This window comes from Hemitrygon akajei, chromosome 29 (genome assembly GCF_048418815.1).
Source record: "Hemitrygon akajei chromosome 29, sHemAka1.3, whole genome shotgun sequence".
In the NCBI taxonomy this organism is placed as follows: domain Eukaryota; kingdom Metazoa; phylum Chordata; class Chondrichthyes; order Myliobatiformes; family Dasyatidae; genus Hemitrygon; species Hemitrygon akajei.
The window spans coordinates 21,537,859-21,550,808 of NC_133152.1; the positions used below are offsets into that span (position 1 = coordinate 21,537,859).

Below are 12,950 nucleotides of genomic sequence, written 5' to 3' on the forward strand. Positions count from 1 at the left end.
TAGAATAGTACCCAGAGGAAACATAATGTGGTCACAGGAAGAGCATGCAGACTTCACATGGACAGCACCTTGTGGTCAGCAGCTCTACTAGCTGCATCACTATGCCACCCCTGAGATATGATGCTCAGAACAGAATGTCAAACTCCAGATGGGATCCAACTAGAATTAAATTAAACAGTCATATGGTTTTCACTCCAATATGTTAGTAGTCTACATGCATATGCACTGAACACGAGTGTGAACAGAAAGCCATGAAGGATAACTGTAAAATGTTAAATATATAAAGCAAAATTAAAATTATTGACAGAATGAGATGAATGGAAAAAAAAAATTCCCCTCTTCTGGGAAAGTCCATTTGGAGTGTATAACCTTAAAATTAAAGCCAGGCCATTCAAGTACTGTTTATTTATATTAAGTGCAGTGGAAATTGTGAACTATTTTACCCACCCCTCAAAAACCATTTTTTTTTCAGGCATGGGTATTGAAAATTATGCCAAAGAGAGTAAAAAGAGTTAAAGAAGAGATGATCCATAAATCTAACTGAATGGAAGAACTGAAGGATAAAAGGAGCAGTGCTGTTCCTATATTCCAGGGATTCCCAACCCTGGGGTTCTCGGACTCCTTGCTAAATGGTATTGGTCTATGGCACAAAAAGATTGGGAACCCCAGCTATCTTATATTCCTTAACCTGTTATCAGGATTTAGCAAGCTGTTATGCATAAAAAAAGGTTCTATCAACATAATCATCTTGTCTGCTTTCAAGATCATAAAATGCTATGGGCAAAGAATCACCATAATCTCAGTGTAGAAAGAGCAATCCTCTGACGTCACATCTGTTTCTTGAACAATTCAGAGTTCCTGTCTTCATTGCTTTTTCCAGAAGTCAATTCCATGTGTTGAGCACTCTTTTTCTCTTGTATATTGTCAGTGTGCACATAGCAATACTGCATTTGAAATTCATATTTACTGCAATCCACGTTTCATTAAGGATGATTTAAACCAGGGGTTCCCAACCTTTTTTGTGCCATGGACCCCTACCATTAGTTGAGAGGTCTGTGGGCCCCAGGTTGGGAACCCTGCTCTAAACTGTATTGTCTTACGTGCGAGACAATACATGCAAGCCTGGGGTCCATGGACCCCTCAGTTAATGGTAGGAGTCCACCACATAAAAAAGGTTGGGAACCCCTGTCTTAAATAATTCATACTTACCCGAACATTAGAATCAATATCTTCTATCTTGCGCTAATAAGGAAATTAGTTGAAGGATGATCCAAGGAGCAGTGTCAACATTGTAAAGATTGTTGGTATTTTACTATGCTTTATGGGTGAATGAATTGAACTGTTGTAATTCAAAAGATAGTCCATTTACTCTTTTCTTTGTAATATATTGTAATTCAGATTCAGTAAGAATTAGTTTGACTTTACTTATTAGTTCAGCAAGGTAGTGGAGGATTACAAAGGCGTCTGCAAAAGCCAGAAGGAGGCATCAAGCAATGATTGGAAAGATATGGCAGATGGCTATCTGTGCCAGATAGCTGAATTGAAGAGCACTGTACTCAAACTCGAAGAGGCATTAAACAGGTTAGAGTGAAAAATGTTATTAACAGTAAATATTGTAACATTTGCAGTGAACACTAAAATTGAGCCATTTTTATCCAAATTATAAGATTTTATCTACAAACTTTGTTTCATTAAGAAAATGCTTGGTGTTACATCAACTGGTGTCAATCAATTAACAAGCTGTCTTGGCTTTTTGAACCTAACACAATGAAGAATTAATTACGTGTTTAGTTTTGGCTTAGTTAGTTACATTCTTATCTCAGGGATAGAAGGATGTGGCTCATATCTGATGCTGGGAGAGTCATCCAATATACAAACATCATCATGGGACCCAAAATGTCACCTTTATTTGTTTCTCTAAGATAACTACTTGACCTACTGAAATTCCGTGCCAGCTCCTGTTGTTATTACAGATATTCAATGTTGTGCATTTTAAATGAGGAAGTTCCTAGGCTCAGTTCTTGGTCTCAGAGGTAGTGCAAAGAGATAGTGCAAATGGTTTCACTGTCTTCAGACCAAACAAGGTAAAAATGAGTTGGCATTCCTGTACTTGATCCTTGTCTCTGCTATAAAGAAAGAGGCAAAATAACTTTCAGAACTTTAAAAAAAAGTGATAATAAAGATTCTGCTGAACATCCTACATTAAAAATGCCAGAATCAGACGAACATTGTATAACATGATGGACAATTGAAAATATAGCAGAATTTGCCTCAAACACACACCTGATCAAGCAGCATCAATGGAGAGAGAAAGCTTCCAAGTCACTTTAAACTGAAAAATTATTATAGATGGTGGGTTTTGAACAATTCCAAATGATGTTTAAGGTTTGAGGGCTGGTGATGGAGAGAGCAAATGAGAGAGTAGAAGTGATAAGCTAAGAGATGGGTCGATGTGCCATTGCTATAAATTTTAACAGCAGAATCATTATCAGCACAAGCTGTGGCAAAAAAAAAAAGCTGTGCTTATGGTCTGAAGTTGCAGAACTCAATTGTCCAGGCCCATAGATTCAAAAGTATGCAAGCAAAGTATGAGATGCTGTTCCTTCAGCTTCCACTGAAAGGAAGCTAATGACGCCATGCTAACTTTGTCTCCCTAACATTCAATTTCTCAGCAAGACAATGACTGACGATTCTGCAAAGAAAGTAGAATGTCTGCAGCAGCAGCTCAACACAGTGCTAAAGGAAAATCAGCAGCTAAATCAGGAGAAGATTATTTTGCAGCAGCAGTTTTGTACCAACCAGCAGGGCAGCCAGATTCTGAATCAGGAGTACGTAACCATACGGCAGCAGTTCTTCTGCTACCAGCAGGAAAACAAAATTCTAAAAGAGGAGAACTTATCAGTACGGCAACAAATGGCAAGCTGCCAACAGGAGAACCAACGCCTGACCCATGAAGTGCGTAACATACAGAAACAGCTGAATGACCTAATGCACTCCAAAGAAAAAGTGGAAGACAGCATCAATCAGGTAGATTACACTGTAAATGTTGTATTTGTCATTTTGGTCAAGGATCCTAAAGATCTTCCACATATTCAGGCCAATTGTCCCCTACTCTGGAGGAACCAAATATAGATTGAATTATTGCTTTGTGACAAAAAGTGGAGGAAGCTGATTTCAGAACTCACAATCGTTCATTGAAGAGCCAAGCAGGCTTGAGATGCAGCTCCATGCTGAGTCTTTTTTTTAGGGGGTTCACTACTGCTTTTTTGGGAAAAAAGTTGTGGGCCATGATTAATATCATTTAAGAGATAAAAACCAAATATAAAAAAATAATACAGGTTTACATAGCATCTCTGCTTCTATGTCTTATGATCTTGTCATCCTAAAGGCCAATGTGGAAGTTCATTTTCAACACAAGTTACTGTGTCAGTTAATGTATACTTTCCTGAATTTGTATTCTTGTATTAGGCACCTTTAGAAATGGAATTTAATTGATAAGAATTGTGGTGATAATGACCCATTAATTGACCCATTGTTTTGTCCCACTTTTCTAGTTCCCACTATGGCTTCTAAAATGCTCTGTAGAAACAATTCTAATGCAACATACACAATCACTTATTTCATTTTCTGGAGATTGTGCATCACACTTCACTTTGTTGATTCCCTTGGCCTATTTAAAGTGAAGTTGAACCCTCCAATTTAATCTAGTAGGGCATTTACGCCTCTTTCCTTAGCCCTCTTCATTTTGAGTTATGTAAAAATGTCAATTATCTGCCTCATTGTTTGTGGGATATTGCTGTGTTCAAAATTGTGGTCTATTTAATTTAATTTCAGATGCTTTTGCGTAGAATTCCGAGGCTTCATAATATTACATTTATAATATGGTATACCGCTACCGATGAATGAATCACCCTATGTAATGAGCACTAATGGCAGTGAAAAGCATGCACCACCTCAACGTTATTAAAGGCACCTGTAATAAAACATTCTTGCACGAGAGCACCGGAGAATCAAACTGAAGGCCACTCGCCATTCTGCGGTTACTATGCCTTTTCTGCTCAAAACAATAAGTGACTGACTTCTGTTTTAGGTGCAGCTCCAGGCTCTAAAGATGGAAGTGAGCCAGATGCAGTCTTCCCTAGAATTCGAACAGAAGAATGCTTGCCAGCAGAAACAAACCCTAGAATTACAGCTTGAGGAATCAAACAATAAGCTCAAGGTAAATGAAGCTTAAGAAGTATTCTCAAAGATTATTGCTGCTAATTCTCTGTGATAGCTTTTAGTAATTTGACAGAAGCACTTAAACTGTGCTGAAATATCAACTCGCAAAAGAATTACAGCACTACAATTCCACCTCGGTACCATATAAATGGAAAATGGAATGATCATCCTGGATTTCTTATCTAAATTTCTGCTTTATAGCTGTTGTCCAATAAAGCAGTGACAATACTAACCTTTGAAGGTTCTTATCTAGGTTTGCAATTCAGGAAAAAGGAGATAATAGCAACAGTTAATACCTTTGTAAGGTCTATGGCTGCCTAGGCTCTATCTAGTTTATTCCTTAAACCATTCTCTCTCTTTCCTTTTGTTTTTAAAGATACTTCTTAACATATATTTAATTAAATTTTTGGACATCTGGCCTTATAACTCTGTCCGTACTAAGCTGGTTGAGGAAACACCTGTGGAAACAGAAATAAGTAATGTTTCAGATTGGGAACTCTACATCAAAACTGTTAAAGAGAGAAAGCTCTTACTTTAAAAAGCAGAAAAGGTGGGCATATTTTCCCTTCTGTTCCCCATTCGCAACTTGCTGGTCCACTCTACCTCTCCCCCACCTTACTACCAGTCCCTATTGTGTGGCACTTTCCCCCTGCAGGAGATGTAACACATGTCTTTTCATCTCTTCCTATTCCACCAACAAAGGACCCAAACAAGCTTTCCTGATAAAGCTTGTGATTCACTTACACTTCTTCCAGTCTTGTGTACTGTATTTGGTGTTCACTATGTGGCCTCCGCTACTCTGTAGGAACCACCATACAGTTTAAATCACTGCTTTGTGGACCATCTGTACGAAATTAGTAAAACATTACACCAATAAAAATCTTAATTGCCTTATTAGGTCATCCATTTTTACTGTATGTTCCACCCAACCCTTCCCCATCTTCTATGCTGGCTAAACTAACTTCCTTCTCTTTTTCCGGTTCTGATGAAGCATCCCAGATGTAAACTATTAACTGTTTCTCTGTCTGACCTGCTCAGTTTTTCCTGCATTTTCTGTTTTAATTTCTAACAACTCCTAATATGGTTCAGTATCAGTGTTCAGAATATGCCTAGCAACATAAGATGACCAGAACTGAACACATGGCTTTGTGAGAGGCAGAGTGTTCATCCTAAGTCCAAATTCTTTGACAAGTGACAAAACAAATTGATGAAAGTAGAGCAATGGATATTGTGTATATGAATCTTAGGAAGGCACTTGTCAAAATACCCCATGGTAGGCTTATTGAGAAAGTCAGCAGGCATTCTGGCTGCATGGATTCAGAATTGCCTTGTCTACAGAAGACAGAGGGTGGTAGTAGATTGTGTGTATTGGTCCTGAAGTTTGGTGACCAATGTTGTTCCGTAGGAATTTGTTCTAGTACCTCTGTTCTTTCTGATTTTGATGAAGTAGTGAAAATAAATCCCTAAATATTATCTAGTCCAATTCAAAGCTGTCCTGTAAGTGCTCCTCTGACTCCACTAATCATACCTTCTTGGTCCTTGCCACTGGCGCTGTGGTCTTTTGTCTCTGCCTATACGCTGGGAGTAGAAGTATAACTAAGTGATCCGATGGGATGGCATGGGAAACATTCTTGATGGTGGTATAACAGTGGTTAAGTGTGTTGGCTCCTCTGGTTCCACAGGTGATGTTGGTGGTATTTGTTCAGAGACTTCTTCAAGCTGGCCTGGTTGAGATCTCCTGCAATGACAGGGAAGGCACTGTTTGCTTGACAGGAGTGCACTGTTTTGTGTCTGGTAGTTATGGTGTTCAGCTCCTCCAGTGCCTGCCTGATGTTGGCCTGAGGCACTACCAGGATAATGGCATAAACTTCCCTTGGCAGGTAAAAAAGAATGCCATCTGACTGCTAGATGTTTCAGGTCAGATGATCAGGTCTGAGACAAAACCACCACATCTGTGCACCATGATGAGTTAATCACAAAGCATATTCCACTTCCTCTACCTTTAAAAGACTCACCTAGCATGTGTTTACAGCGAATGCAGAAATCATTTAGCTGCAGTGCTGCGTCGGAAATGGCGCTGGTGAGTCACATTTCTGTGAAGCAAAGTACACAGCAGTCCCTGATGTTCCTCTGGAACTGCAATTTTGCTCTGAAGTCTTCATTTTAATTTTCCAGAGGCTGTACACTTGGCAGCAGGATAATCGAGTGGGGGCTCTAAAGCCACTGTGTTTCAATCATACTTGTAGAGTAGCGTGCAGTCCCTGGTTCCATTTTCTTAAAGAGGAACTGCACTTGTAACTGAGTCTACAGTCCGGGATCCACTGATTTTGAGCGTCAATAAATTTTTTAAATAGCTTAATACAATACTGCTTACTAAAATACCCATACGTGACTGTAGATCTCAGCTGTAGTAGTTCTTAACACAAATATTTGATGATTCCCATCAGAACTGCATGCGAAGCGTCACCATCCATTTGTGTATAGACAGGCACATGCATAAAAGAAAAATGGAGAGCTATGTGAGAAGAGAAGGTTAGATCAATCTTGGAGTAGAATACTGTGCTGTGTTGATCTGTTGTATTTGAAAGCATTAAAGGTATCAGTACAAATTCCAATTAATTTTAATTATGTTCATATTATTCTGGAGGCAACTAGGACCCTGGAATTCTTTGGACTACACAAACTAGAATGGTTTCAATGGACTTCTGATAAGGGTGTAAGCTCATATTTAGGCTGTAAAATCTGAATTATTAATGTTCCTGAATTTGACATTTATGCACTCTAGTGTACTGTATCTTCCTTTTATTAAAACATTTATTTAAGAAAGTAGTACTGCCCTTCATGGTAACATTTTACATTTTACTGTCTTTATTTTTTGGGTAATTTTGTAGAATAAACATCTAGTTCAGGGGCTTTTCACTTGTCAGTAATGTAGACGCCATGTAATCAGTGAAAACCTGCATACTGTATTATTATTGGGCTCAAACTAAGGGAACTCAGTAATGTCCTAGATTTAATCTTCCTGTAAGCTAAGTTTGTATTGGGATCTGGGCAATACTGGAAAGCAATTAATGTCCGTCCTTAATTGCCCTTGGGAAGGTTGTGAACTACCTTTTTGAAAATGTCCTGTCTTTGTGGTAAGAGTGCTATTCCAGGATTTGTATCCAATGTTAAGAAACAAAAACAGCAACGCTGTATATTTCCAACTCATATTGGTGTGTGCCATTTGGAGGAAAACCTGTGGGCTGTGGTGTTCACATGCATATTACATTGTGTAAATGGTATACTCTGCATTCACGGTCTACATGCGGAGGTGAGAATGAATACTTAAGGTGGGGTTAATGGGATAGTAGTTCAAATATGCTACTTTGTCCTTGGTGGTGACAAGGTGATTGGAAATTGCTAGAACTGAATTCATCCAGGTAAGGGGAGTGCATTCCAGCATGTAATTGACTTGACCCTGTAGATGGAGGAAAGACTTTAAGGTTTCAAGAGGTGAGGCACTTGCAACAGAATACTCAGCCTCTGCCCTTTTCTTCTGTTTACATGTCTGATCCATTTGAGCTTCTGGTCTATAAGATTACTGAGTCCCCAGTGTAAATATTCTCCTGATTAATGATATGGAAGACTCAAAAATGGTAGTTCAATTGAACATCAAGAGTTGGCAGTTAGATTCTCCCTTGTGGTCATTGCATGCTATTCTATGGCATGAATAAGTGGCTCAAAATCATCTTAGCTGTAACTTTTGCACATTCGGCTCCCTAGTTTCCAACATAATGAATATCCAGCTTGCATTTTATCAGTGTTAAGCTTCTGTCAGTTGCTGTATCCTCAAACACTATTTGTCCATCCACATCAGTGAATGGATACAGAACAGTAGATCTCAATGTACATATTGCCCTTGATATTATTTAGCCTGGAGAATGAAAGACAGAAGGTAGAGTTAAGTGTAAATAACATTGAAGTTCTTTTTGAAAACGGAGGCATTCTTTTTAATTTGGCAGTCTCAAGAAGCCTTGTTGGCCCGGTACGCAGAAGAGTCACGTCAGCTGCGACAGGACTTACAGAGGGTGCACAACCTGTGCAGCAGCGCTGAGAAAGAACTGAAGTACAAGAGAGAACAACTAATAGATCTGCAAAATCAAAATTCTCTACTTGGTCAGGAAAATACCAGGGTGAGCGCCACATGCAATAATGATCAAAACTAAGAATCTAAAACTTAGTGTCTTTTGAGTAAAACAAACAAGAAGAGAACGTTGATTCCTTAAGTCCTTCTGAGTTGTAGGAACTGAGTTGCTGGCAAGTATGAGTTTGATGATTGTTGCAATTAAGAAATTAGTTTCAAGATGCATCCTTGTTCAGCATGGTGACTGTTAAAACAATATAGTGTGGCTTAGAAAGTGGTGTTACAATGGGTACATTAATTGTAAATACATAACAGGCCAACATTTACTTTGCTTGAGGTATTGCAAACAGTTTAGACCTTGCACACGTGTGTTGTATAATAGAGTGGTAGAGCACTACAGTACAGAAACAGGCCCTTTGGCATATCTAGTCTATGCCAACCTAATCATCTACCTAGTCCTATCTACATGTGCCCAGGTCATATTACACCAAACCCCGCCTATCCATGTACCAATTCAAATTATTATTTAAATATTACAATTGAACCTGCATCTACCAGCTTACTCCACACCCACACCATCCTCTGAGTTAAGACGTTTTCCCTCAGGTTCCCCTTGAATACTTCACCTTTCCCCCTAAACCTATGAAATCTAGTTCTGGTCTTACCCAAGGTGAGGGGAAAAAGTCTGCATGCACTCACCCTATCTATACCCCTGGTAATTTTGTATAACTCTGCGAGGCTTCTCCCCATTTTCCTATCCTCCAGGTAATAAAGTCCTAACCTATTTAACCTTAAGACCCTCTGAGCAGTACCAGCAAACCTTCCTGCAAGGATACTGGCTCCCACTCCAGTTCAGATGCAAACTGTCCGATTTGTGCAAGTTCCAACTGCACGAAAAGAGAGTTTCATAGTCCAAAAATGTGCTGCCTTCCTCCCCCACCCCCACACATGTTCATCTGCATCATCTTCTTATCACTTGCCTCACTAGCATGTGACACCATCTGGGATCACCACCCGGGAGGTCCTGTCTCTTAACCTGGTTCCTAACTCCATGAACTCACTTTGCAGGGCTTTGACACCCTTCCTGCCTATGTCATTGGTACCAATGTAGACAATGACTTCTGGCAGCTCACCTTCGGCCTTAAGAATACTGTGGTCTCAATCCGAGACACCCCTGACCCTGGCACTTGGGAGGCAACATCATTCTCATCCACAGAGTCTCCTGTCTGTTTCCATAACCAAAGAACTCCTGTCACTACTGGATTGCTCTTTTCCCCTCTTCCCTTCTGAGCCACAGAGCCAGTCCCAGTGCCAGAGACCTCGCTGCTGCAGCTTTCCCCCAGTAGTTCATGCACCCACAAACAGTATCCAAAGCAGTATACTTGTTATGGAGGGGAATGGCCACATGGGTACTTTTTACTGGCTGCTTATTCCCCTTCCCTCTCCTAACAGTTACTCAGCTACCTATGAACTGCAACCTTTATGTGAGTGCCCCTCTGTAACTCCCATTACTCCTCATTCCTCAGTCATCCAAATCCAGCTCCAGTTCCCCAGAATGGTCTGTAAGGAGCTGCAGTCGGGTGCACTTCTTCCAGATGGAGTCATCCAGTACATTTGAGGTCTCCCTGTCTTCCCATATCCCGCAAGAGGGGCATTTACTGAACCTCACCTTGGCCTCTGTTCACTTCCACCATCTCATCATGCTGAAAGCTTCTTGGGTGTGAGACAATCTAAAGATTTTCCTTCTGAGTTTGTAAGAGAATTGATGAGCCTGGGTCCAGGTCATCGTCAGGGAAGTCAGCAACAGTAAGTCAGCTATAAGCATCTGTAGTGGGCTTACCAGCCAGCTATTCATTACAGGGAATGATATACTTTTATTGAGATACCAGGGCAGGGATGGTTTAAGATGTGATTGAAAGATCCAGTACAAAAAGCAATTGCAAAAATGAGAAGAAACATATTCATGTAGAGGTTATTGAAATGTGGAAATAGACTGCCGTGTAAATATTGAAGTAGATTGAATTGCAACATGTGAGAGTTGCAAAAGAAAGTAGATAGATCTGGTGTAGATTTAGCAACGGAACATTTGTAAAGGACATAATAAAGTGTTTAAATATCCATAATTCTTTATTCATAGATGAAAGTGGATTTAAATGCAGTGCAGTGTAGGCTATCAGATGTGGACCAACACACCATAATGCTGAAATCAGAATGTGAAATTAAACAACAGAGACTAAAAGAAATGGAACTGGAATCCAGCAAGTACTTCCACCTTGCAAAACAGTTAAAGTGCGCACAAGAAGATCTCACAGCAGAAAAGAACAGATATATGCGTGCAGAGAAAAAGGTGGGAGGTGATTCTGAGTTTACTTTGGAGAGATTATTTTGTTTTCTTTTAATTTAATCCTTAAGCATGTATCTGCTGTAAAAAGATGCTTCCTTTTGGGTGCCTTTTATCATTACACTGAGTTCCATTAAAAATCGTATCATGTTGAAACTGAAATCAATAGTTTTGCACTTTTCCTTGTGCTACAGTATCAAAGGAAGGGAGGGTGATGCAGTGAACTTGAGCTAAGGTTAGGAAAAAAATTAGGGGAGGTAACTCAAAGCAGCAAAATGACTGAGACTGGAGACTTATTCTGTAAAGCACAAGGCATTAGCGTGTGTGTGTCTGAGTGATATACAAATCAATCTAAAACTTATCTGATCTGTAACAAGAGAAAATCTCTAGATGCTGGAAATCCGAGGAACACACACAAAATGCTGGAGGAACTCAGCAGGTCAGGCAGCATCTATGGGAAAAGAGTACAGTTGACATTTTGGGCCTTTGCAGGACTGGAGATAAAAAGATGAGGAGTCAGATTTAGAAGGTGGGGAGAGAGGAGGGAGAAGCACAAGATGATAGCTGAAATCAGGGAGTGGGGGTGGAGGGGTGAGGTAAAGAATTGGGAAGTTGATTGGCGAAAAAGATACAGGGCTGGAGAAGGGGGAATCTACTAGGAGAAGACAGAAGGCCATGGAAGAAAGAAAAGGAGGAGGAGCACCAGAGGGAGGTGGTGGGCAGGCAAGGAGATAAGGTGAGAGAGGGAAAGGGGGGATGGGAAATGGTGAAGGGTGTGGGAGACCCATTACCGGAATTTGAGAAATTGGTGTTCATGCCATCAAGTTGGAGGCTACCCAGACGGAATATAAGGTGTTGTTCCTCCAACCTGAGTTGTATCTGATCTGTATCTCCTGTCCATATCCACACATTGGTCAAGATAGGATACAGCAACAATGCTATAACTGGGGTAGGACAGATACTATTAAAATAATTCTAGATTCCCAGATTTTTGGAGTTATACAGCATAGAAACAGGCAACTTTCGCCATTGTCTTGGTATAGCTGGATTCTATTGTTCTCAGTCTGGCACTCCATAAGCTTTCAGGATCTTCAGCATTTTCCCTCGGTGAATGGAGTCAAAAGCTTTGCGAAAATTGATGAAAGTAAGCATGGCTGGTAGGTTGTTCTTCCTGACTTCCTCGATGATTCTATGGAGAGCAAGTGTTTGCATTACTGTTGTGCACTTCGGCTGAAAACCATTCTGACTGAATCTTAGCTTAGGGTCAATGGTGGTGCGAATCCTGTTCAAGATCACCTGATTGTATAGCTTTGCTAAGATGCAGGTGAAGCTGATACCACGGTCGTTATCTGTCTTTGTGAGGGATCCAGACTTGGGGACTGGGATAATGTTTGAGAGTGACCACTACTCTGGTTTGTCGCCTTTTGTCAGTGCCGTATTATGTATGTCCAGCAAGATGTTGTCCAGGTCACAGTTCTTAAGGACATCTGGTGGTATCCCATCTGGTCCAGCGCTCCTGCCCTGTTTGAGTGCATATTTGGCCGCCTTCAGTTCCTCAATGGTGAATGGGCCGTCATCGATGTCAATTTGCGTTAGTATCGTGGGTATGTCCTCTTCTTCCGTGATTGTTGGAGGGCTTCCCAGCAGGTTCTTGAAGTGGGTAAACCATGTCTGGACACGATCCTCTGCTGTTTTACCACTTATTTGACCTGATGGGGACTTCTTCCGTCTGCTGATCTCATTGACTAGGCGCCATGCTTCTCCATGCTGCTTGTCTTCACTAGCAGCCTTTACCCCTCTAATCCTTTCAGCTAGTTCCTCTTCCTTCAGTCGGTCGTAGATGGCAAAGAGATTCTTCTTTGCTGTCTTGAACTTGTTTCTTAGCTCTTCTGTTTTGCTCCTTCTAAGTTCGGCACGACAAACATTGACCACACTTCTTCAGGGTAGACCACTCTTCTTGCTGTGACGACATCAGGATATTTCGAGATCCGGCTCTTTTTGATTTGCTTCACAGTAGGCAGACTCTTTGTTGCATCTGTGTGTGCATCTATGAGTTGTTGATAGTGGTCGGTGGCAGTCTCTTCTTCCTCCCTCTCCAGTGGGCCGAAGCAATTTCTCACTTCCACAGTGTACTGGGCTTGAAGAATAGGTTGTGAGGAGAATGCCTTCCAGTCTATCTTCTCCTTGGGACCTGTGGCTTTGGGTTGCTGCAGGCTCAGTCTCACTTGCATTGACACTACTCTGTGGTCAGAACTGACCGAG

At 40.7% G+C, this 12,950-nt stretch overlaps 1 protein-coding gene across 3 annotated transcripts in view; it reads left to right on the forward strand.

Moving 5' to 3' along the window:
- Window positions 1–12,950, forward strand: part of ccdc30 (coiled-coil domain containing 30) — a 112,032-nt gene that overhangs the window by 68,004 nt on the left and 31,078 nt on the right. For all 3 annotated transcript variants that reach the window (XM_073031810.1, XM_073031813.1, XM_073031811.1), the window contains 5 exons: window positions 1,433–1,581; window positions 2,673–3,027; window positions 4,091–4,219; window positions 8,226–8,396; window positions 10,485–10,694. In XM_073031810.1, coding sequence (XP_072887911.1) covers window positions 1,433–1,581; window positions 2,673–3,027; window positions 4,091–4,219; window positions 8,226–8,396; window positions 10,485–10,694 — 1,014 coding nt within the window. The remainder of the gene's footprint in view (window positions 1–1,432; window positions 1,582–2,672; window positions 3,028–4,090; window positions 4,220–8,225; window positions 8,397–10,484; window positions 10,695–12,950) is intronic.